Raw genomic sequence first — 25190 nt, forward strand, 5'->3', positions numbered from 1 at the left:
TAAAGAACTCACAACAGAACCCAGGCAAAGTCCACTTGTCCTCTGAGTTTCACTTTTGAGAGTATTGCAGCTAGTGGGAGGTGAACATCTATTCTAATTGGAGTTTCATTTTAAGAGTGAGCCTCAGGGATTTGGCTTTGCCTCCAGCTTGGCAGAAGTAAACCTTCCTTCACCCAAAGCCTCAGGGAACCAGCGGCCACCTCCACCCCCTCTGCCTGTCCCATAGTTCTGTCTCCAATCAGCACACCCCAGGGCTCTGATCTGTCTTTGAACACCTGCTATGTGGATGAAGAATACACCTGAGAACAAGTGAAGAGAAGATCCAGCAACCCCTGACTTCACCCCCAAGGAGAAAGAGAGACACGTAAGTGACTTGGAGTCCCTGGTGAGTGACAGTCATGGGAATTTGGGGGAGTCAACCAGGAGGAGGATGTGGGGCATTCACACAGTCAGCGTCCTGTTGGGAAACTCTGCCCTGGTTATAATCACCCTCATGTATTTTTTTTAGAACTATAATTTAAATTTTTATTTTATAATTTTCTACACAAATGATAATATGTGTATTATATAAATTTATTTTTAAAGTCCCCTCAATGAAACAGGTATATGAGAACAGATCTATGTAATTTTTATTTATAAAGATGTCAGAGAATAACAGGGCTCTGTGCCATTGACCACTTGTGACCCATAAAACAAGAAACAGATATACCTTTTCATAAAATCTTTCTGTTGTCTTTCCCAGTTTGTCACTGGAGCAAACCCGAAAGTACTGAATGAGAGAAAAGATAAAATTATCATTTTGCCTGATCATCACATTTTGGAAAAGATGAACTTTTTTCTAATGATGTATGGAATTTTCTTTTTAGACAAATACTGCATGTTCTCACTCATGCACAGAAGCTAAAAGCGCTGACCACATAGTAGTGCAGCTCAGCTGAGGCTGGGAAGGGGCAGTGGAAGGAGCCCTGAGGTGGGGTGGGGGCTGCCTGTGCACAGTTGCAGGGTGGGGTAGGGGGTTCTCATGTTCTATAGCTCAATATGATCACTAGAGTCTCCATCAAGTAATTACATATAATCAAGTAAGTAAAGGAGAAGAGTCTGGGGACTCCTTGCCCTTGGAAATGATGAGATTTGCCTCTCACTGTATTTTGTATTGATCTCCCACTGGACATTTTCAAAGTGCCATCCCAGTCCACCTGATCCTCAGTGTTCCTGGGAAGCAGCTGGGTGTGGAGGGCACTAGATTAAAATCAGAAAACCAGGATCATTCTGTGCCTTCATCATGTATGATATTGGGCTTGTGTCTCTGAGCCATGATTTCCTTGTCTGTCACAGGGTGATGATATAGCTGGAAAAAAATTAGGAATGCTTGTCTCCATCAAAGAGGAGAGAAAGTAGAAGTTCTAGAAAGTAAACTGAGATGAACAGGATCACAAAAATAGAAATAAAGTCACCTTGTCCTCTAGAACATTTCTATTTTTCCTTCTCTATAAAATTATGTTGTTTCAACATCTCACAAACTACTGTTGTTTTCAAGGTTTATGTAGACATATAAACTTCAAACTTTATGAACTGAACTAATTACTCTTTTCAATTAATTAAAAATTTAAACAGATCAAGTACTGTGCCTACTTTGGGGTATTAAAACATTTGAGACAGTTTACTGGAAAAAATTCTAAAGATCCACAATATGTAGTAATTTTTAATTTACTTAGACATGAATAGTGTAGGTATAGATCTTGGAATTCAGAATTGTTTTTCACCTAATGCCTAAACACAAGACACTACTTACCATTGTTTCTTAACACTTATATTTGCAGAAAATTAAATAAAATAAGTTTTTAAAGAATTTGATGATACCAAAATTTATCATATTTATCATCAATAGGAGTTTCAGAAGATCCGTGGTCTACATTCAGTAGTAGAGATGTCAAAAGCTTATAATCAAATCATTTTCATTTAAAGGTTACTATTTAAATCTAGTTTTTCCCTGGCATTATTGACATTCTGGCATGGATAATTCTTTTCTGCAGGGCCTGTCCTGTGCATTGTAGGATGCTTAGTAGCATCTGGCTTCTCCTCATTTTGTGTCCCCTGCCCCCAGTTATGACTCCCGAAAATGTCACCAGACATTTTCCCTCTAAAGATAAAGTTGCCCTTTTCCCTATTGAGACCTGGTACAAAGCAGTTATTCTCTCTTTTATTCCCTCTCACAAAATCCATCCTTGAGCATCAGGGAAGTTTAAGATGTATTTTCACAACATTCTTCAAAACCTTCCCTGATTGGGACAAACAATTCCTCTACAGTGCATTTATAGGCTTTCCCTCCCTGCTTTAACATAGAGATATGTTAAACAAACCTATAAAGAGATATGTTATTACAAACCTATAAAGAGATTTGTAATAAGCGTGGGTTTTTTTAGTTCACAGGACTGAGCAATGGTGCTTAGCATGGGCTTTGTGGGCCTTTCTTTGCTCTTGTTTGGTGGGAAAACATGTTTCTACTTTTTGTAAGAAGAGTTGAGGAAGTAACAGCAAGATCCTTCAACCTCAGGAGAAGTGAACTGTGCTTCATGTGGCAAGCCACTGGCCACCTGTGCTGTCTTGCAATACTCGATTTCATTTTTATACAAATACATTAGTTCTGTTTTAGATGTATTGTGACTGGGTTCAAATTAGTTTGCTTAATGATATCTTAGATGAAAGTACACAGGTTTGAAAACAAATAGGGTAATATTAGCTTAATAATAATCTCCTGAATCTCAATTTATAATCTCCTTTGCAGGCTGTTGATTTTTTTCATCCTGCCCCATAAAATTTTATTAGCAATAGTTTCTGGGGAAAGGGAAGCAGTGAGTGACTCAACATTGCTACAGAGCTGGTTCTTCTACCTAGAGTGAGGCAAGTTTTTCTTTCAATAAAATACTTGACACATGCAATATAATGCCTTAGATGTCTTTCACTCTGAATTTTTCATTTTTCCACACTCACACCATCTTCGTCCTGGTAAGTTTCAAATTTCTCACATCTGTAGAAGTATTTTTATTATGCTGGTACAATGGGCTTATTGGGTTTGCTGATCTTGCCAGTTAGGCTATTTCTTTCACTCATTTTATTCATTTCTACAAGTCTTCAAGACTATTCTAAATGGCCACTAAGGTCATTTTCTTGACCATTTTCTCTGGTAGCACCATTTCCACAAACATTCCTTCACTTTCCAAGGCCCCTGTGCTCCTGGGTTCTGTGAATGGTGGTACTGAATGGTGGCTTCCTGGTGGCAGCAGGGGAGAGTCTTCCAGCTCTTTCCTCTGCATCTAGGAAACTAGCGATGGAGGATTTTGCGGGAAGGGTCAGGAAGAGGATGAGAAAAAAATATTTGAATCCTACTCTATAATTTCTGCATGCTCAAAGATAGACCGAGGAGTTTGTTCGTTTGTTTGTTTTTGGTAATATTATTGTCTCTAACTCAGAACTGCCTTTCATTTCAATCAGAAACCTCCTTCCTTCAGGCCTAAGAAGTTGCTTAAAATGCAATACTTTAGGGAAGGGGGCTAGTTGTGATCAATAACGGCAGAGAAATGGAGCCAAGCCGCTTCACTTTTCCATTGTGAAGGGGTTGATGTTGAATCTTGGCTAAGATGGCATCGCCACTGGAAGCCACGGAGCCTGCCAGGTGTATCACAGCTTGCTTCCCACAGTCATACTTGCCCTGTGTTTGCTCCAGGGAGAATGGTGGATCTTCCAGGGCACAGTCTGTCTGGTGTGATTGCCTCCTTCTTATTCATCCTGCTGACCATGAAGCAATCAGGTAGGATCCCCTTCTTCCCTTTGATGTAACTTCCCAGTGACTCAATCCAGGTACAGTTTGCAGCTCAAAAGGACTAGTACAGTGTTCAAGAGGACAGATCCATCCCAAAAGCTTGGGAGGCTGAGGCAGGAGGAACTCGAGTTCAAAGCCAGCCTCGGCAATTCGGCGAGGCCCTGAGCAACTCAGCATGACCCTGTCTCTAAATAAGACATTAAAAAGGGCTGGGAATGCAACTCAGTGGTTAAGCAACCTGGGTTCAATTCCCTGTACCAAAAAAAAAAAAAAAAATGCAGATCCAGAATGCAAGCACCTGTGTTCCAAAAAGGGCTTTGCATTCCCAGCTGTGTCATTTTTGGAAAGCGACTTGAGCACCATATGCCTTTGTTCTTCACCTGTAGCATGAGAATAACAACAGTACCTATGCTTCCTTGGGTAGCACAGGCTTTGGGAGTCCCTGAAGCCATACAGAGAAAGCGCTTGGATGGTGACTGGAAAATGCTGTCATCCATCCATTCCCTTACTTCCATGTGTGCCAGAGCTTTGGGAGCAAGAAAAGCATCTGCTTTTACCATACATTAAGTGGCATAAAAATTTATAAATAAGAAACTAGAAGAGACTTCCAAAAAATGGACTTGGAAATCTCAGTAGCTGAATTTATCAGTCAACCTGTACCTTGAAAAGAATTATGAAAATTCAATATGAGAGGGAAATATCACAACTCTAAGGAAAAATGCAGTCAGATGAGGTAGAGAAAAATACTAGAAGGGGCAGCACAGGCTCCAGATTGAGTGCTGAGGAAGTTCTGTGATGTAATGAGGCCACTGTCCCCTCTCTGCAGTTTTCTGACCTATAAAAGAAGTTAGAGGGTTGACTTCATATCTACCCCATCAAGGAAGGATGCAAATAGGTGTCAATCTAAGTTCTACAGTGACTTTTTTATTTGTTCTTTTTAGTTATACATGGCAGTAGAGCCTATTTTGACATATTTATAAAAACATGGAGTATGTCTTATTCTAATTAGGATCCCAGTCTTATGGATGTACATGATGTTGAGATTCACTGTATTGTATTCATATATGTATGTAGGGAAGTTATGTCAGATTCATTCCACTGTCTTTCCTATTCCTATCCCCACTCCCTTTCCTTCATTACCCTTTGTCTAATCTACTGAACTTCTCCTCTTCCTTCTCTCTCCTTATTCTATGTTAGCATCACATATCAGAGAGATAATTCAACCTTTGGTTTTGGGGGATTGGCTTATTTCACTTACCATGATAGTCTCCAGATCATTCCATTTATCGATAAATGCCATAATTTTATTCTTCTTTATGCTGAGCAATATTCTGTGATGTTTATATACCACAATTTCTTTATCCATTCATCTGTTGAAGGGCATCCTGGTTGGTTCCATAGCTTAGTTATTGTTAACTGAGCTGCTATAAACATGGATGTGGATTCATGAATGTTATGCTGATTTTAACTCCTCTGGATACATACTGAGGAATTTAGGTATAAATGGGTCAAATGGTGATTCCAATTGTAGTTTTTAGAGGAATCTCCATACTGATTTCCTCAGTAGTTGCACCAGTTTGCAGTCCCACCAGCAATGTGGGACTTTTTCCCTACATCCTCACCAATATTTATTGTTACCTGTTGACACTCTGACTGGAGTGAGGTGAAATCTCAATGTGGTTTTAACTTGCATTTCTCTAATTGCTAGAAAGGTTGAACTTTTTTATATATTCGTTGATTGGTTGTATTTCTTCTATTAAAAATTGTCTGTTCAGTTCCTTTGCCCATTTATTGGTCGGGTTATTTGTGGGTTTTGGTGTTAAGTTTTTTGAGTTCTTTGTATACTCCGGAAATTAACTCCTTATCTGAAGTGCAGGTAGTAAAAATTTTCTCCCATTCTGTAGACTCTCTCTACATGCTCTTGATTATTTCATTTGCTGTGAAGCTTTTCAGTTTGAATCCATCCCATTTATAGAGTCTTGATTTCATTACTTGTGCTTCAGAAGTCTTGTTGAGGAGGTCAGTTCCTAAAGCACCATGTTGGAGTATTGGGCCCATATTTTCCTCTAGTAGGTGCAGGGTTTCTGGTTTAATACCTAGGTTTTTGATCCACATTGAGTTGACTGTTCTACAGGGTGAGAGATACGGGTTAAATTTCATTCTACTACGTATTTCTGGTTTTCCCGCACCATTTGTTGAAGAGGCTATCTTTTCTTCAGTGTATGATTTTGGTGCCTTGGTCTCATATGAGATAACCAAATTTATGTGGTTTTGTCTCTGTGTCTTCTGTTCTGTACCATTGGTCTTCATGTCTGTTTTGGTGCCAATACCATACTGTTTTTGTTTCTATAGCTCTGTAGAATAATTTAAAATCTGGTATTATGATACCTTCTGCTTCACTTTTCTCAATAAGGATTGTTTGGACTATTCTGGGCCTCTTATTTTTCCAAATGAATTTATGACTGCATTTTCTATTTCTATGAAGAATGTCATCAAAATCAATAGAAATTGCATTCAATAAATATAGTGCTTTTGGTAGTATGGCCATTTGACAATATTAATTCTGCCTATCCAAGAACATGGGAGATCTTTTCATCTTCTCAGGTCTTCTTCAATTTATTTCTTTAGTGTTCTATAGTTTTCATTGTAGAGGTCTTTCACCTCTCTTGTTAGATTGATTCACAAGTTTGTTTTTTGTTTGTTTGTTTTGTTTTTTGGTTTGGCTTTTTTTTCTTTTTAGGTCATTGGGATACTTTTCCTAATATCTCTTTCAGAGATATTAGTTTTCCTAATATATTTCTTTTCATCATTGAAGTATAGGACACTTTTGATTTATGGATGGTAATTTTGTTTGTATACTGTTACTTTGCTGCATTCATTATGAGTTCTAGAATTTTTCTGGTGGAGTGTTTTGGGTCTTCTAAATATAGAATCATGTCATCGGCAAATAGGGATAATTTGAGCTTTTCTTTTCCTGTTCGTATCCCTTTAGTTTCTTTCTTTTGCCAAATTGCTCTGGCTAGACCTTCCAGGACTGTTGAATAGAAGTGGTGAAAGAGGGCATTTTACAATGTTGAAGTATGTTCCTACTATCCCTAGTTTTTCTAGTGTTTTGAACATGAATTGGTACTGTATTTTGTCAAATGCTTTTTCTGCATCTATTGAGATAATCATGTGGTTCTTCTTTTTAAGTCTATTAAAGTGAATTACATTTATTGATTTCCATATGTTGAACCAACCTTATGTCTCTGGGATGAACCTTACATGATTATGGTGCACTATGCTTTCAATGTTTTTGTATGTGGTTTGCCAGTATTTCATTATGAATTTTTGCATCTATATTCATCAGGGATATTGGTCAGAAGTTTTCTCTCCTTAATGTGTCTTTTTCTGGTTTTGGTAACAGGGTGACACTAGCTTCATAGAATGAGTTTGGAAGGATCCCTCCTTTTCTATTTCGTGGAATAATTTGTGAAAGATAGTTGTTAACTCTTCTTTGAAGGACTGATATAATTTGACTGAGATTCCATCCAGACCTGGGCTTTTCTTTGTTGGTAGGCTTTTGAAGGAGTCTTCAATTTTGTTATTTGAAATTCATCTGTATAATTTTCTATGTCCTCCTGATTTATTTGGGTAGGTCATATGTCTCTAGAAATTTTTTGATGTCCTCAAGATTTTCTAATTTATTGTATAAATTTTCAAAGTAGTTTCTGATAGTCCTCTGGATTTCAGTAATATCTGTGGTGATATTTCTTTTTCATCACAAGTTTTAATAGTTCAAGGGCTTCTTTTTTTTTTTTTCTTTTTTGACTAGTCAAGAAAACTTTTTTTTTTTCAAAGAACCAACTTTTTGTTTCATTGATTTTTTGGACATTTTTTGGTTGTTTTAATTTCATTAATTTTGGCTCTGATTTTAATTATTTCCTGTCTTTTGCTGATTTTGGTGTTGTTTTATTCTTTTCTAGAGACTTTAGATGTAATGTTAGATTATTTACTTGATGACTTTCTATTATTTTAATGAATGTTCTCAGTGCTACAAACTTTCCTCTTAGAATGGTTTCATAGCATCCCAGAGATTTTGACATGTTTTATCACTATTCAAATTCACTTCTAAGAATTTTTAAATTTCACCCATGATTTATTCTGCTATGCATTCATCTTTCAATAGCATCTTGGTCTCCAGGTGTTAGAGTAACTTCTATTTTTATCATATCATTGATTCCTAATTTCATTCCTTTATGATCTGATAGAAGGCAAAGTATTATCTCTCTTTTTTTTTTATTTGTTGAGAGTTGCTTTGTGGCCTAACATATGGTCTGTTTTAGAAAGTGATCCAGGTGCTGCTGAGAAGAAAGTGTGTTCATTCATTAATGGATGAAATAGTCTTTGTATGTCTGTTAAGTCTAAATTATTAATTGTAATTTTTTTTTTTAGTTCTATGGCTTCTTTATTTAGTTTTTGTTTGGATAATCTATCAAGTGGTGAGAAAGGCATGGTAAAGTCACCCAGTATTGTTGTGTTTGATCTATTTGATTCTTTAAATTGTGAAGAATTTGTTTGATGTATGTAGATGCTCCATTGTTTGGGACATAAATGTTTATGATTATTACTCTTGTTGATGCATAATTCCTTTAAACCATATGAAATGTCTTCTTGGTCTCTTCTCATTAACTTTGGCTCAAAGTCCACTTTATCTGAAATGAGAATAGAAAACCTTGCTTTTTTATGAGATCCATATGAATGCTACGTTTTTTCCCATCCTTTCAGCTTCAGTCTGTGGATGTCTTTACCTATGAGGTAAGCCTCTTGGAGACAGCATATTGTTGGGTCTTATTTTTTAATCCAATCTGCCAGTATATGTCTTTTGCTTGATGAGTTTAGGCCATTTACATTCAATGTTATTATTGAGATATGATTTTTATTCCCTGTCATTTTGCTTTATTTCTTATTTTAATTTGAATTAATTTCTCCTTTGATTATTATTCTAGTGTAGTTCCTCCCTCTGCTGGTTTTCACTTTTATTTTTAATTTCTTCTTCAGGTTATATTTTACCATGTTTTTGTAGTACAGGCTTTCTAGCTACAAATTATTTTACCTTTTGTTTATTGTGGAAGGTTTTCATTTCACCTGCAAATGTAAAGTTTAACTTTGTTGGGTATACTATTCTTGGTTGGCATCCATTTTCTTTCAGAGCTTGGTACATATTATTCCAAGACATCCTAGCTTCCAGGGTCTGGGCTGAGAAATCAGCTGAGATCTGGATTGATTTACCTCTAAATGTGACCTGTTGTTTTTCTCTAGCATCCTTGAAAATTCTATCCTTATTCTGTAAGTCTGTCAGGCATACTTACAGAATAATGTGCTTTGGTGTGGATCTGTTATAATTTCTCATGTTTGGAGTCCTGGATGCCTCCTGTATATGATTTTCCATTTCATTCTTAAGGTTTGGGAAATTATCTGATAGTTCATTGAAAAGTTTGTGCTTTCCTTTGGTTTGTATTTGGAGCCTTCGTTTATCCTGATAAATCTTAAATTTGACCTTTTATGTTATCCCATATTTCTTGAAAGTTCTATTCATGGTTTCTTAATATCTTTCCTCCATGGTCTACTTTATTTTCAATATTATATATTTTGTCTTCATTCAATGTTATTATTGAGATATGATTTTTATTCCCTGTCATTTTGTTTTATTTCTTATTTTTAATTTGAATTAATTCTCCTTTGATTATTATTCTAGTGTAGTTCTATCTTCCAACTGGTCTAGTCTGCTGGTGATGCTTTCCATTGGCTTTTTAATTTGGTATATTGATTCCTCCATTTTGAGAATTTCCATTTGGTTCTTTTCAAAATATCTGTCTCTTTAGTGAAGTGATCTTTCACTTCTTGTATTTTCTCTCTGATTTCATTCCTTACGTCATCTTTAATATTGTAGATTACTTTATGAACTTTCTGAATTCCTTCTCTAACGTTTCCTTCACTGTAGTATCAATGGATTTTGTCACTGAGGTATTTTGGTTTGATTTAAATGATTTGTTCCCTTGCTTTTTCCTATTGTTTGTGTGTTTACCCATTTATTGGTATGAATCTGATGTGGCAGAGCTTCTATTCTATGAACTTATAGTGTCCCTGAAGGTTTCTTGTACCTCATGGTTTACGGGAAGACAAATAATAACAACCAATGTGAACAATATATAGGATTAAACTAAATACCTATTATGACATCTACAAAGTTAATTGTCACAATACACAGAAGTTGTATGGTAAGCCAACAGTAAAAACAGTAAGTTTTCAAAAGGGTCTGCTATTTCAACTGGTGACCAGGGAGAATGCAGAAGAGATGTAGGATATGATGATTATTATGGAGGAGAGAAAGTAGAAGTAAAAAATTAAAGGAAGACTGAAAAGAAAACAATAGAATTTGCCTGTAAGTAAAAGAAAAGAGAGAGAATCAAGAGAAATAGGTGAACAACAATACAAAACAAAACCAAAATATACTAATCAAAAACCATAGCCCTTAACATACAGTTATGAAAAATAACTACCTTCAAAAAATTCTAGGAATGAGAAGAGAGAGACATATGTATATGTACAAATGTCCATGAAACATTCAGCACACAATCCAGAGAGATAGAGAAAGAAAGAAAAAAAAATTCTTAATAAAAAGTTAAGGAATTTTTTCCATTGCAGTGATCAAAATTGTCAGTGATAATCTGTGCTGGTTGTCTGTTCCCAAGTGTCTTTCTTTCCATTTTTTTCTCAAGGTATGTATTGTGCACAAGAGTAGTAACCATAGTATCAAGACCTTTCTCTTTTTGTGTTGTTCCTCAAGTTGCCAGTTGGAGTTCAAAAATTCTCAACTTCCCTTCTGGGTATGAGGTGGGGTGGGTTTGAGAATTTTGTCTGCTCCACTCTCAGGGTGGAATCACTATAGAGTTCTGTGAGAGGAATTCCCAGAGGCAGAGCTTCTAAAGGCAGAGTTTAGTTCTAGTTAGTACTCTGGTGCTTTTTTGAATGTTGATCAGTCTGAAGGTTTTAAATCAGCACACCTCCAGAGCCAGGCAGCTGGCAATCCACACTGGGAGCCTCCTCTGTGTTCTGCTGTGCTGTGGAGGAGCCAATCCTTTACCCCCTCCACCATTTGTGGGTCCCATCCTTCCCAATCTCAATCTCCAAGCACCCACTCAGTCCCCATCTTGGGTGTCTTTCCCACACAAGAATATAGTGTAGCTCACCTCCTGGATCAGTCCAGTAGTATCCTTTATCTCTGATTACTGCATATCAAGACATGCCACGGTGCTACCCGAAATGTGGGTCCTCCTAGTCACCCTCCTGATCTGCCCCAGGTGAATCTGCTCCAGCTGGCCAATGGGTTTTCTTCTTTTATTTTATTATATCCAGAGTCCTGGGTGAGTTCCTAAATTATTCCAAGAGTGCAGTATTTAAATCCTGGTAAAGTCCCTCTTATCAGCCAACTCACTGAAAATCTATTTGTCTGCTTTCCTGATCTCACACCACAGAACAACTTGGAAAGCAACCACCTCTACCCCACTATCTTCCACTATGTCTCAAGTTCTATGATGACTTTTTGAGCATCATCTGTTTTATATTGAGCAACAACTGAACAAGGTGTGTTTTTAGTCTAAGGAGAACTGAAATCTGCACAGAAAAGGGCAAGTGGCCCTGCATCATTTGAGATGAGAAAGAATACAGTAAATGTAACATATGCAATTATTAAACATAATCACATGAAATTATCAATCATCTCTTTGATTTACAGATAACAAGGAAGAAGTCAAAACATGACTTAAAATTTTATTAGAAGACTCAAACTCAGACCACTACCCATAATCCACCACAAAATACCTCTGCGAAAACTGCCTTGTTCATAGTCCTAGTAATTGGGGCCTTCCCTTCTCTGCAAAGAAGAAGAAGGAAAACCCTCAACTTCCCTATTTAGGACACAAGTGATCCTGAAATTCTAAAAAAATCTAATGAATCAGTGTATTACTTTAATTCTGGGAAAGTGATTAAAATGTTAATTACTACCAATTATAAAGTTCCCAACTAAAAATCAATCTACATATCAACTTGAGAAGAAAACCCAGGTGGTTTTAGTACCTTAAAGATGAAGAAACTAAGATTTCAAATGTCAAAATCTCACTAAGAATATTTGCCCCCAAGTCTCAAAGCTATTAAGTGATAGGTTCAGCATTCATGCTCAGATTATCTCGTTTTCTTTGGAGAACACAATTCTCTTTAACAAGCAAACATGCAGATCATCATGCTGGATTTTGTTAGAACAGATCCCTCTATTATAATAGGTTGGACACACATAAAGCAGCATACTGTTCCTCTGGCATTTCTGGTGCCTCTTTTTCATTCTTTTGTAGATGACTTCAGAGTGATTGGTCCTGCATATCCTATCCTGACCAGGGTTGGGGAAGATGCACTGCTAACCTGTCAGCTCTTCCCCAAGAGGACTGCAATGCACATGAAGGTGAAGTGGTACCGCACAGAACCTGACATGCCTGCAATTGCACACTGGGATGGAGTTGAGATGACTGAGATGCAGATGGAGGAGTACAGAGACCGGATAGAGTGGATAGATGACAGCATTGCAGATGGAAATGTGACTCTGAAGATACACAACATCCAACCATCCGACAATGGGCAATACTGGTGCCAATTCCAGGAGGGGAACTATCATAAAGAGACAAGCTTGCTGCTCAAAGTAGCAAGTGAGTATCTGGGCAAAGACAGGGTCTCAGAGGGAGAAATATTTTAATTTATGATGTTTATTGTCATTTGAAGAATTCCCTTTGAATCATCACAGCAATTCCTAATGCCCAGCCTCCCCACTGAGCCATCTGAAAGCAGGTGGTTCTGGAATCTCCAAAGCAAGCTCACAAAAAGTTTTCTCCAAAATTTAATTTGCATGATCTTTGTCTATCCTTGAGGATTATTTGAAAGCCTTGACATGTAATCATTAGCAATTTTGCTAGGGTACAAATTTGTGCCACATAAAGCTGGTGTACAAGAGCAAGTTGATTACTGAGTCCAGCTGTCTGTCCAGCATCTGCATCTCAGTGGAATGGGTTGTTCTCCACCAGCCTCATCTATGCAGTAATGAAATGTGAAACTGTGGGATTTTTTTTGTCTAATTCCCCTTATAGAAATCTGATGAGACAAAAGAAGTTAGGAACTTTGTGCTTTTATAGAGATTATTGTATACAGCATTCAATCAGGGGCTCACAAGTGCCTTTGGAAGCACCCACCATGAATGTCAAGGTTCCTCAGAATGCTATTGTAACAGCAAAGTAGGAAGAAGTGAGAAACAAGTCTATTTCATGGGGAAATATCCACAAAGTAAACCTAACAGGAATAGCTCCTTCATGTGCTAAAGACAAAATCAAGCAAATTCATCAACCTCAATAGGAGAGCAGTTCTCTGGAGATTTTAATATCTCTGACTGATGATACTGGTTCCTTACACCTTTTTTAATACCCATGATTGTGAATTGTTACTATGTTTGAGATCATTTAAAGCAAATAAAAGAATCCATAGATTCTGATATAAGTGGAGTGGGTACATACTGATGCATTTCACTACCAAGGACATTTAATATTAAGCCAAAACTTTTTTATTACTCCAGGTAAGGTAGTGGATCTCTTTCTATTCACAACTGATATAGAATTTCCATCTGTGAAAAATATAGTCTCCTTTAGGTTTGAGAGGTATAGTGTTGAATGCAGAAAGAATTTCATGACTATATAAATTGCTCTAGGATTTCTTAAAAATGTATTTCCCATTAGAACATCCCCAATGGAATATTTAAATATAGGAATCCTCATGCAGTTTATCTACCATGTCCCAAGATTACAACCACCAATGAAAGAAATGGAAAGAATAGCCTCCATGGAGGTGATTTCAAATTCATACTAAACATTTTATTTAAATTGAATTCCAGATACCATTCACAATGTCAGACAAAGTGTCTGATACAGGAAATATTAAGAGGAAAAGGGTTCACAGCATAAAAGAGCAAATGAATAGATTACAACACATTTCTTTGCAGTACTAGAGACACAAACAAATGTTAATGATGCCTCCATTCCCTCTTATTTTCCTGTCTGGATCTGAAGAAAAGTATGCTCAAATGCTAAAATTTTAAAATATGGACTGGAGAACAAGCAAAATGTATCAGAACTCCAATTTAAATGGGAAGAAAACTTTGAAACACTTTCTGCTTCCCGACCCCTAAGCTCCCACCATCTCCCTATGAGCAACATCACTGAGATCTGTCCCCAGGGTTTATACATTTTTGGGTCTGGAGCTCAGAGTTGTGACTTCCCTCTACAGATATGGGGTCTGCCCCTAAAATCCACATGGAAGGACCCAGGGAAGGTGAGGTCCAGCTTGTGTGCACTGCAAAGGGCTGGTTCCCAGAACCCCAGGTCTATTGGGAAGACATCACAGGAGAGAGGTTGCTGACTGTCTCTGAGCATCATATCCAAGATGAAGAGGGCCTGTTCTATGTGGAAGACACCCTTGTGATCAGGAATGTGTCTGTAGAAACTGTGTCCTGCTTCATCCACAACCCTGTCCTCACAGAGGGGAAGGGGGCAGTCATTGCCCTCCCAGGTCAGTGCTCTACCTCTGGGACCACATGCCTAGGTCAGCAACAGAGGTTCCAGGGACCACACAGCAGCAGCTCATATATTTTATCAGGAAAAATATTTAACATTTAATAATATGTATTAAAAGGTATAAAACATTTACCACTAGAAATACATATACTGCATTTTGAATGAATAGTCATTAATGTTACTTTGGTAATTTCCAAGTTCTACCTTCTCTTCTTTCTGCATTGATTTTTTAAATAAATATTTTTAAAATAATAATTATTATTATTATTTAAAAATAAATTTTTAATAATAATTATTATTATTATTTAAAAATAAATTTTTTAAAAAAATATTTTCCGCATTTCATAAAGTTGGTTTTTATTTCTTGGAAATAGTTTCTCTCCTTAATGCGCTATTCACTCTCTCTCTCCCTCTCCCTCTTTTTTTATTTTTTGTCCCAGAGAAACTCCAGACTGAGCTGGGTGAGTAGGACCCATCTTCCCGACAGGTGTGGCGCACTTCTCTCGCCGCAGAGGAGGGCGGAGCATGTGAAGCTGCTTCGGAACCTCTGGATCTGGAGGAGACCCAGAGGCACGGCTTACCAAGTGCAGTGTTAAGTTATCTGAGAGGAGACCAGCAAATCTCAGTTTTCCACAGTCCCCTTCAGGGAATTTTCTGCTGTGTAACCTGCTACTTTGGGAGATCATGGAAATTCAACCAAGACCCAGATGACGCCTTTGGGAACGTGTGCATCTTCTCTGCTCAGTGTCTAGAGGAAAGGGAGCTGCCTTTGTGGTGTGGGAGGATGGTATGGGCTAACTGGCCGGCTCTGGAGGCCCTTAAAACATTCCTAGCGACAGTGAGGGCATTGTCATTGTAATAACTGGAGGTCACTTCCCACAACTCCCACCTTCAAGCCATTATGGGTCCTGCACCTGCACCTCACCCCAGAAGGCCTTAACCTCATCACTATTGAGAGGAGGCCCTTATTTTTCTGAGTGCATGGGATCCTGCCACTGGGGTGATAATTTTCCTGTTCTTTGTATTTTTTTTTTTTTACCTTGTAGTTGAACTGCAGATACTATTTTACTATGCCTAAGATGTGATTTAAAAAATAACCAAATGAAGGTTGAGCCCCTTTCAGTTTCTTTTACCTTCTTCCAACTTCTTGTTTCTACGACTCTTCTCCTAACCGGTGAGGACCCACCTGCTCTCTATTTACATACACATGAACCGGGAACCCTGGTTTCTTCCTTCATCTGTACCCTATTGTCCATCAAGTCACCTTGTGGGAGTGTGTGTGTGTGTGTGTGTGTGTGTGTGTGTGTTTGCGACACATGTAAGGAGAGCCCAGGCTTTTTAGACCATGTAGGAGTTTTTGAAGGAAATTGAGGTGACAAACACAATTCCAGTCTCTGCCAGAATCTAGTGTGACACCTTTGACCCATGGGGCCACAAGTATAAAGGAATGGGCCTCAGGAAGGTCAAAGGTGGCTCCACAACCAAAGGAGAAACAGTCCTGTGAGCCTTGCCTTTTCAGCAGGATTCCCTTCTGCCTAAGGCAGCAAAGGTGCCTGATCAGACAGAAACTTTAACTGGCAGAACTTGTTAGTAACAGATCAGGAAGGCAAGCCCCTGTGTGGGGCAGGTTGAAACAAGTCTCTGTCCCTCAGGAAGGTTTTAGGCAAAGAGTCACTCTGCGTTCTCTTAGCCAACTCAACATGCCCACTGGAGATCCAGCATACAAAATACAATCCTATGTTGTGTTGTTCCTAAATTTTAATGACCTTCTAGGACCACAGCTAAATAGGGTAAAAGCACAGAGCTTCCCTTTGTTCCTCCTCAGCTGGGGAGGGCTGTTCCCCGGGGAGGTGGGAGGGTGTACTGTGGTGACTCAAGAGCACAGGAGTTCTGTAGCTGCTGCCTCTGTGGTATCCTCACAATTAGGGGCTCAGAGGAAGCACCCATGCACAGGGCCACAGGCAAACTCAGTTCTCAACCCAATTATTTCTCAGATTTCTTACTCTGGCAAATAATTTTATTAACATAAAAATAATGACTGGTTTTGAAATCTTAATTATACTCCAGACATATAAGTGCTTTGGAGGAATCATTTCATATTTTCCTACAGTTGTTAAAAGGTTATTTTCACTTGCAGTTAAACTATCTTAGAGACATATATGTTCTGCTGAAATAGTGATGTTTGCCTTGTAATCAATCTAATTTGGGTGCAAGGTCTTCATCACTTATGCATAATTTTGTCAACTCAGTAGTCTCTGTTACTCATCTTTAAAATAAACAGGTTGAATTTGATCTCTGATATAGTGTCCTCTAAGAGACTAGATGCAATAGTATTAACCTGAGGAATGAGCTAGCCCACTTAATGGAACATGTTAATGGAAACAGTACTGTATAATATGATGACAAGATCATCAGCTTTCAAGGACTAATGTATAACTAGTATACTCCACACTCCAGAAGGGAATTAATTTTTCAGGGGATATGCCTAAGGCAATTCAGGAACACATATCCAGTTCTCAAAAGCAAAACAAAACAATAAATTTGAGAAGGAATCGTGTGGAAAGCTGTGTACTAAACTGTAACTGCTCTTGGGGAGCTCATTTTCTAGTAGAAAAGCATATAACAAATAGGGCTGCAAGGTTTATCTAACCCTTTAAACTTCAGTTTTACTTGACTTCTGGAAAAACAGGAGCTTTACATATCTATAAGGTCTAAATATTAATTGAATCTCCATACTTGTATTTTGCTTTCTTTGGTCCCTTTAAAGTAAATTTTAACTTCCAGTGACCTATACCTAGCAGGTTAAACCAGTTTGACATTTGATATAAACCACAGGTCACAGACAGGGGAGAGTCCTCATTTGGGTAATGAGATGAGGAAACCATGTGTTTCGTTAGATTATGTACATTAGGACATGTGGATGGAGAAATGGCAGCAAACTGATCCCTAGTTCACTTTTTTCTGATTCCTACCCTTGTCTTCAGATTTTATCAGACAAATGTTGGATACAGATAATATTAAGTAAAACTGAAGGACAAAACAAACAATATCCAGGAATTAACTTGGAGTTAAATTTTTGCTAGAAGGAATAAGGCCAACATTAGAATTGTATTAACAGTGAGTTTCTTCTCTAGAAAGACACCTATCAGATTTTGGCTAATGACATAATAGGGATATCTTGACTTTGATTCACACCCAGAGAATCTACAATTTTATGCCTATACTTTGGTTATAAACAATCACAACATCCATGAAGCCATTCTTATCATTTGATAGAAAAGAGTATTTTCAAGTTAGAATAGAGCAAAATTGGCACACCAGGGGAAGAGAATAAAAGGTGTTGTCTAGCTTGAATCCTAGAGAAAATCTGCACTCTCCACAATTGGAGAATTAGACCCCTTTTGTACATTCATCACTGTTTTCCATTTTGTATTTCACCAATCCCTCAATTCTCAACCTTAAAAGTTTTCCAAGATAATCTGAGGACATTAAACTTAAGTGTCTGCCTATGGAAACTTGAGGGAATAAAATGCAGTGGCTGGACCTGATTTAGGCTAGCTTGAGAAAGTTTTCTTCAATTTTAATTACTAAAAATCCACCTGACACTCATTTTTACCCCCTCCCCAGGATCAAATCAGAGAGGGGGTTGACTCTAGTGCCCTCAAGAATCATTCTACTGTTTTTAAACTGCATAAAATTTCAGGAAGGAGTAGATAGTGACTTTTTTTTTTTTTCAAATTGGCATGCATTCTGGGAAGATTCTTCCTGGAACAAGGACAACCTGTATCCTGAGATCACAAGATTCCCATCTTTCCAAGAGATGACCTTGAGCCTGCTACTTCCTCCAGGATGCCTATAAAAATTTCTTTTTTTAGTTTTTTTGGGTTTTCTGCATAGCTTTTAAAATTTATTTGTTCTTTTTAGATATACATGACAGCAGAGTGTATTTTGACATATTATACATACATGGAATATAACTTATTCTAATTAGGATCCCATTCTATTATTATTATTATTTGTCCTTTTTAAATATACATGACAGGTCAAAGTGGATCAAGGATTCCATTCTTGTGATTATACGTGGTGTAGAATTCCACTGGTCATGTATTCATATGTGAACATAGGAAAGTAATGGGTTTTAAACCACACTAGAAATTCTCTTGTTGGTGACATTTATTTGCTCCATTTTCATTTGTTCATTGTTTTTTGTCTTCTGTATTTAACAGCATCCTTAAAAGTGATTGGACCTTCCCAGCCCATCCTGGTCAGAGTGGGAGAAGACATACAATTAACCTGTTACCTGTTCCCCAAGGCTAATGCACAGAGCATGGAGGTGAGGTGGGTCCAAGCCCACCATTATCCTGCAGTTTATGTATATATGAATGGGGACCATGTGGCTAGAGAGCAGATGGTAGACTACAGAGGGAGGACTGCACTGATGAGTGATGCCATCCATGAGGGGAGACTAACCCTGCAGATACAAAATGCCAGAACTTCAGATGATGGGCAGTACCAGTGCCTTTTTGAAAAAGATGGTGTCTACCAGAAGGCCAGTTTGGATCTGAAGGTGGTAGGTAAGGATTCTAGATAGATGTTTTGAATTTGGCACCTGTTCCTATTGCTTTAGCATGTTTGTTCCCAGGTAATTTTTGCAGCACCAAAAATTTTCTTAATGTTCATTTATTATCAGATTTATATTGAACCACCAGTACATAGGAGCTATCATAGATACTTAAAACCCACAAACTCCACTGAACCAAATTTAATTCTTTGGGTATAGAACTTTTTTTAGTTTGTTCTAATTTGTTGTACATGATAATATAATGCATTTATACATTTTGATAGATCATATGTAAATGGAGTGTACTTTCATTTTTCTGATTAAACATACTGTAGGATCACATCAGTCATACAGTCATATATGTTCATGAGGTAATAATGTCTGTTTCACTTTTCTATCATTCTTATAGGTATAGAACTTTTATACTTCTGAGTATGTCCATGAAATGATCATATATTTTAGGAAATCTGAGAATTCTATTTTATACAGGATTCATTAATTCACAGATGTTATTAAAATTCTGGGAAATGTATAGTTACCAGGAAGTATAATAATTTTAAGACTAAACTAGATCTACCAAGTAAACAGAAATCATGTGGATTGACCATCTTGGTATGGATGGAGGAAGAAAGATAAAATCCCCTCTACTTATTTTCTAAGTTTAGCAAATGTCATTGAGGACATGGGTAAAAATCTTGAATATCCTACATTTATCTCCCATGTATTTTCAATCTAAGTTAATAAACATATTTAGAAAATTTCCACAGAAACACATGTTGGGAAGTTAAATGGGCCCCATCATTTCTGCCATTGGACACACATATTTATGATTTTAATCTTTGAGAATATTCTCTTACCCAGGTTCTTTTGTCCTGTCTATGCTCTGGTCAAAGTTATTTTGTTCTCAGGTACAGAAAAAAAAAGGTTGGATTTGAAATCTTATTTTGCCTTTTAATATGTTCCTGGATGATTCAGGAATATAGAAAATAAATAAAAAAAGAAAACACTCCAGCCAGTCTCATTTCTAGGTGGAGTGTCATTTCCCCATAAGATTTTCTCCCCAAGCCCTCTGAGTCCTCCTCTCCCTTCTCAGTGCAGTCACCAATAACACAACCACTAGCAGAGGCTCCATGCTTTGCTTCCTTGGTCTCTGTTCCCCAGCTGTGGGTTCTTCCCCGAGGATCACCATGGAGGTGCTGACAGATGGAGAGATACAGCTGATGTGCACTTCAAATGGGTGGTTCCCACAACCCCAAATGCAATGGAGAGACATGGAAGGAAAGACAATACCATCAATTTCTGAGATCCTGCATTCAGACAGCCATGGGCTGTTCCATGTGGAGACATCTCTTTTGATCCCTAACAGCTCCATGGCAAATGTGACTTGTTCCATCAGCAACCTCCCTCTGGGTGAGGAGAAAAAAGCAGCTTTTACTCTCTCAGGTTGGTGATTCTATACATTCCTCTCAGGTTTAGAATTAAATACTAAGACCAAATCAGACTTACTCATTTTATTGCTTTCTTTATATACTATATAAAGACATATATGTGTATATATATATAATTCTGATGAGATATCCTGCTATCTCTGACAAAGCTGATCTTCAGGACACCTGGGATCCTATTCCTCTGAGTTTCTTGCTTATATCCCCAGATACAGCCCTAAAGATATATTTATCATTGGCTACACACTAAAATCTAATTATTGTCTCTAATTCTCTGTATCTACAAACACTCTTAAACAATTATAGCACTTTGGGTTTTTTCCCCTCATGGTGAATTTTATTCTGGATTAGAAAATAATTTTCCTTAACATGATCTTCAGGGTTATGAGCTACATAATTTTATTCTTTTGCCATTATTCCAGTGACTGTGATAAGTTTGGAAAAAGAGGGAGAATAATTGTTTGTATATGTACATTTCTGAAAGAAGCAAACACGAAAGCTAGCCAGACATAAACTTAGTCTTCCCTCCCTCAGCTTCTACAAAGCAGGGAAAAGGGAACCGACAGCTTCCTTGAGAGATTCACTTCTCTCCCTCTTCTCCAGCCCAGGAACTTCTCAGATAAAAAGGACAATCTGGGTATTTTCCTACTTTCATGATTTACTGGGATTCTGGGGTTTCCATTTCAGAGTCCAGGATGGCATTTTCATGGACGATACTACCTGTTTTGGGATTGCTTTTTGCCATGGTCATAGGCCTGATCAGGAGGAAGAACTGTGAGAAAGGTAAGTTAGGTAAATAGTACCATGTATTTTCCCTGGGCTCTCTTCTCAGCAATCACATATGGAAGGCACTCAGTGAATATTTGGTAATTAATGAACCTTGGGAGTCCCTGGTCTACATTCATGTAATTGAGGCTCAATGATGAATGAGCTTGGGGTTACAGTGATAATAGAAGCAACAGGATTAAAAAACAATAATTTGATTCTTTGGGCCCATTCCTCCGATAGCCAGTTAAGGGAAAGGAAGAAAAGAAGTTGGTGGCATGGTCATCCTGTTGTCAAGACTGAGAGCTCAGATTTCACTGAGATTCTGTTGGCATGAACATTTCACTAAGACCTTTAATAATGTGATGGGTCCACTTATTGGTGATTCCTACTTTGCTGATGAAGGTCATCTCACATATTGACAAGTTATTTTGTGTGCCCCAGAAAGTTTGTGCAATTTAAAATTTCTTTTGTCACCAAAGCTCGTTTGCCTGTTTATATGTTAATAGTGAGAAATTAATACTTTTAGACATTGATGAGTTATCATAATGAATCTTTTCTTTACAGTGAATATGACCCTGGATCCTAATACAGCTCACTCAAAACTGATTCTTTCTGAGGAACACGAGGGCATGACCCACGATCATTCATGCAGCCAGACATTCCACAGAGATCTGACTCTCTGCTCTACCTGCTGGGCCATAAGGGGCTCACATCTGGGAGGTGGTACTGAGAGATGGAGGTCAGGGATGGGACAGGATGGGTCTCTGATGTCAAGGACAATGTCTTAAGGAAAAGTCATCATTGTGTCACAGTCATCACTGTGTCATCATTGTGTCACCTCATATCCCACTACCCAGAAATTCTTATCTGGACTTTCTATCGGCCACCCCTTTCTCCTTACTGTATCTGAACAAACACCCAGAGCCCACCTAGTTGCAGGTCCATCTTCCTTTTACCTCCCAATAATGTTTCCCTGGGGTAAAGCAATTCTGACCCATCATGGGTTTGGGGCAGTAGTTGCTATGGAAATATGTACTGGGCCATCACCTCTCCTCCTCCAAACCTTCTCCTGAGGTGGCCCCTGGATGATTGGAGTGTCCCTGACTGTGCCTCTGGATATCTTTCTTTTGTAACATGATCAACAGGTTTCCTCTCTACACCTTTCTTCAGAATTTTTTCTCTGGAATTCTATACCCACTCTTCATCATGTGGTCCCCTGATGTAGTTCTCTGTACATCTGTACCCAGAAGGACCCCTTCAACATCTTCGAGGGAAACAACAACCTTGAATTCTGAAAACCAGGATGATAATGAGAGTCCCGGAACTGTCGTCCTTTCACCAACTGCTGGAAGGAGGCTCTTATCACCATTGATCCCTTCAGAGGCCTATCCTACTCCAGGTTCTGTGATATTCTAACTCCTAATTACAAACTGATATCATATGACCAAACCCTTACAAAATCCAATGGGAAATGCAGTTTAGCACATAGGAGGAAATGAAAGCACTCATCAAGTATTCAATCAGTTGTTTTAAAATAGTGGCAATTAAACTGTCCATGTAAGTGGAGCTGAGAAAACAAAAAATATGGTTAAAGAACAGTGAGAAAAAACAGCTGCATATAAAGAGAAAAATATAATCTTGAAATTATATTGTGTTGTGTTGTGAAATCCCTACTCCAGACTTTTTCAAAAAGTTAAGAAAGAATGTGGAGTGAGGAAACTTTTTAGAAATTCCAATCCAAGAGAAAAATTAATTATGTATCATGCATATGACAACACCATTTTAATATTTAAGGCAAAATAAAGTGCACAATTTAGAATTAATAATTATAAAATATAAATATAAGCAATAAGGGCAACAAAGAGTAAACAATAAAGTGATAAGTTAAAGAAGAGAAACTGTATGTGGAAGAAGAAAGAATTTTTTTAAGTCTTTAAGAAAGAAAATGGACAACAACGAAGGTGATGGGTTAGAGTTACCTATATTCCTCCAAAGAACTATATGGGCTTCAATATTACATACATAAAATATAATGATAAATTATTTTGTTACATCTTAAAAAAAAGAAAGGGTCTTAAATTCTCATGAAGCAAGAATGAGGAATATCTGCTAAAGACACTGCTGCTTTCCAGGATGGCAAACATCACAAAGTTGTCCCTATCCTTTGAGGATCATTCATCTACAGCATTCTGGAGTCTCTCTTTTGGATCATAATATTTTCTTTCTATTTCTAAACTCATAAATTTATGTTTGAAATTGTTATTCTCTCAAGTATTTGCAAATTTATTTTACTTTTTCAATTATGGTAAAATAAATGCTGAATAAAATTCATCATTTTAAAGTATATAATTCAGTAGCACTCTGTACATTCACAATGTTGTACAACCATCTTCACTATCTAGTTCCAGAACATTTTCATTGCCCAAAAAGAAACTAAGTAGTTACTACTCATTTTTTCCCCTGCCTCAAGTCCCTGGCAACTACTATTCTACTTTCTGTCTCTATACATTATACTGTCCCTATACTCTGGATTTTTCATATAATTGGAATCATAAAATGTGAAGCAGATTTGCTAATTTCCAATCCCATGAGAGTATTCCCATCACCTAAGAGTAGGAAGACCATCACTATGCCAGAAGCAGAAATCCATACTGAATCAGGATGCTGTTTAGCTCCACCATGCACTGATTACCTGTTTGTCCTGTGAAATTATTCACACTTTAAGATAGTGAGTGATCTATGTGTAAAAGTGTGTGAAGCAGGTTTACTGCTTACATATAGGCAAAAAAAAGTCTCAGCTCCATTGTAAGCCAGTGCCTCAATGCTCCAGAAAGCTGCTCAAGTGGATGGAGTCTTGACTGCTTGAGTCTTACTTGCACCACAGCTATGGGACCTGGAAAGCCAGCATACATAGGGCAATTAAACTGTCCACGTAAGTGGAGCTCAGAGCCATGTGACTCATAGGTAAAAGTTTAAAGGACATCCTTCTAGGGAAGAAAGGAGCAACACTTGGTCCCAGTTTCCCTTAACTCATGGTGTTACATACCTAGGAGAAACAGGAACAAGGCCTGGCCTGTTTCATGCACTTCCTTATCAGGATTTTGCATTCCCAGCATATTCTACATTCATTCTTGAAAGCTGAAAACAAGCAAGGGGGAGAATTGAGTCAGTCCAATGCCACCCAGAAAACTGGCCTGCAAAAAATGTACACAAGTGTGTGTGTGTGTGTGTGTGTGTGTGTGTGTGTCTTCTTTCACTTAACAGCTTCAAAATTCATCCAAGTTGTATTAGTACTTACTCCCTTTTTTAAACCAACAGACTATTTCTAAGGAGAGTTTTAGTTTTATTGCAACATAGAATAGAAAAATCCAGATTTCCTATAACCTTCCACCTCCTCCTCTATGCTTCCCTTATTATTAACATGTTCTCCTAATGTGTTACAACTGATGAACCAATGTTTATACATTATTTCACCTAAAGTCCACTGTGTACATTAGGGCACATCTTTTTTCTTCTTCTTCTTCTTTTTTTGGTAACAGGGATTGAATTTCAGGGCACTCAACCACTGAGCCACATCCCCGGCCCTATTTTGTACTTTATTTAGAAACAAGGTCTCACTGAGTTGCTTAGCACCTCACTTTTGCTAAGGCTAGCTTTGAACTCACAATCCTTCAGCCTCAGGCTCCAGAACTGCTGGGATTACTGGTGTGCACTACTGCACCTGGCCAGGGCACACTTTTTGAGCCGTAGATTCTAAAGGAGTTTCACAAATTATTTATAATTTTTAATACATTTATACACCCTTTATAGTTTTGAAAACATGTTTATTAGTAAACATGCTACCTTTGAAAATATTTCAGCATGTTACTCTATTTTGACACTGTAATTTAAAATGCTTTATTAAAATGCCTGAAAGTTAACTGTTATTTTGGTGGAAGGCGAAGAGTCTT

At 37.7% G+C, this 25190-nt stretch overlaps 1 protein-coding gene across 3 annotated transcripts; it reads left to right on the forward strand.

Moving 5' to 3' along the window:
- The first annotated feature begins 216 nt into the window (after nucleotides 1-216).
- On the forward strand, nucleotides 217-23576 carry Btnl2 (butyrophilin like 2). Of its 3 annotated transcripts, XM_047558808.1 has the most exons (9): nucleotides 217-364; nucleotides 3725-3808; nucleotides 12211-12558; nucleotides 14180-14461; nucleotides 14907-14927; nucleotides 18693-19040; nucleotides 20189-20470; nucleotides 21160-21255; nucleotides 21805-23576. In XM_047558808.1, exons 2-9 carry the CDS (start codon nucleotides 3730-3732, stop codon nucleotides 22026-22028), a joined length of 1680 nt encoding a protein of 559 aa, XP_047414764.1. In that variant the 5' UTR covers nucleotides 217-364; nucleotides 3725-3729; the 3' UTR covers nucleotides 22029-23576. The 3 variants fall into 3 exon arrangements, with proteins under 3 accessions (XP_047414764.1, XP_047414766.1, XP_047414765.1); XM_047558810.1 differs by lacking the exon at nucleotides 14180-14461; XM_047558809.1 differs by lacking the exon at nucleotides 3725-3808.
- Nucleotides 23577-25190: the final 1614 nt, after the last annotated feature.

This window comes from Sciurus carolinensis, chromosome 7 (assembly GCF_902686445.1).
Source record: "Sciurus carolinensis chromosome 7, mSciCar1.2, whole genome shotgun sequence".
In the NCBI taxonomy this organism is placed as follows: domain Eukaryota; kingdom Metazoa; phylum Chordata; class Mammalia; order Rodentia; family Sciuridae; genus Sciurus; species Sciurus carolinensis.

Coding starts and splice junctions, on each gene's coding strand:
- Btnl2 (XM_047558808.1), top strand. CDS start 3,730: ATGGTGGATCTTCCAGGGCACAGTCTGTCTGGTGTGATTGCCTCCTTC. Junction 12,559..14,179: donor CTTGCTGCTCAAAGTAGCAA/GTGAGTATCTGG, acceptor TTCCCTCTACAG/ATATGGGGTCTGCCCCTAAA. Junction 21,256..21,804: donor GAGGAAGAACTGTGAGAAAG/GTAAGTTAGGTA, acceptor TTTTCTTTACAG/TGAATATGACCCTGGATCCT.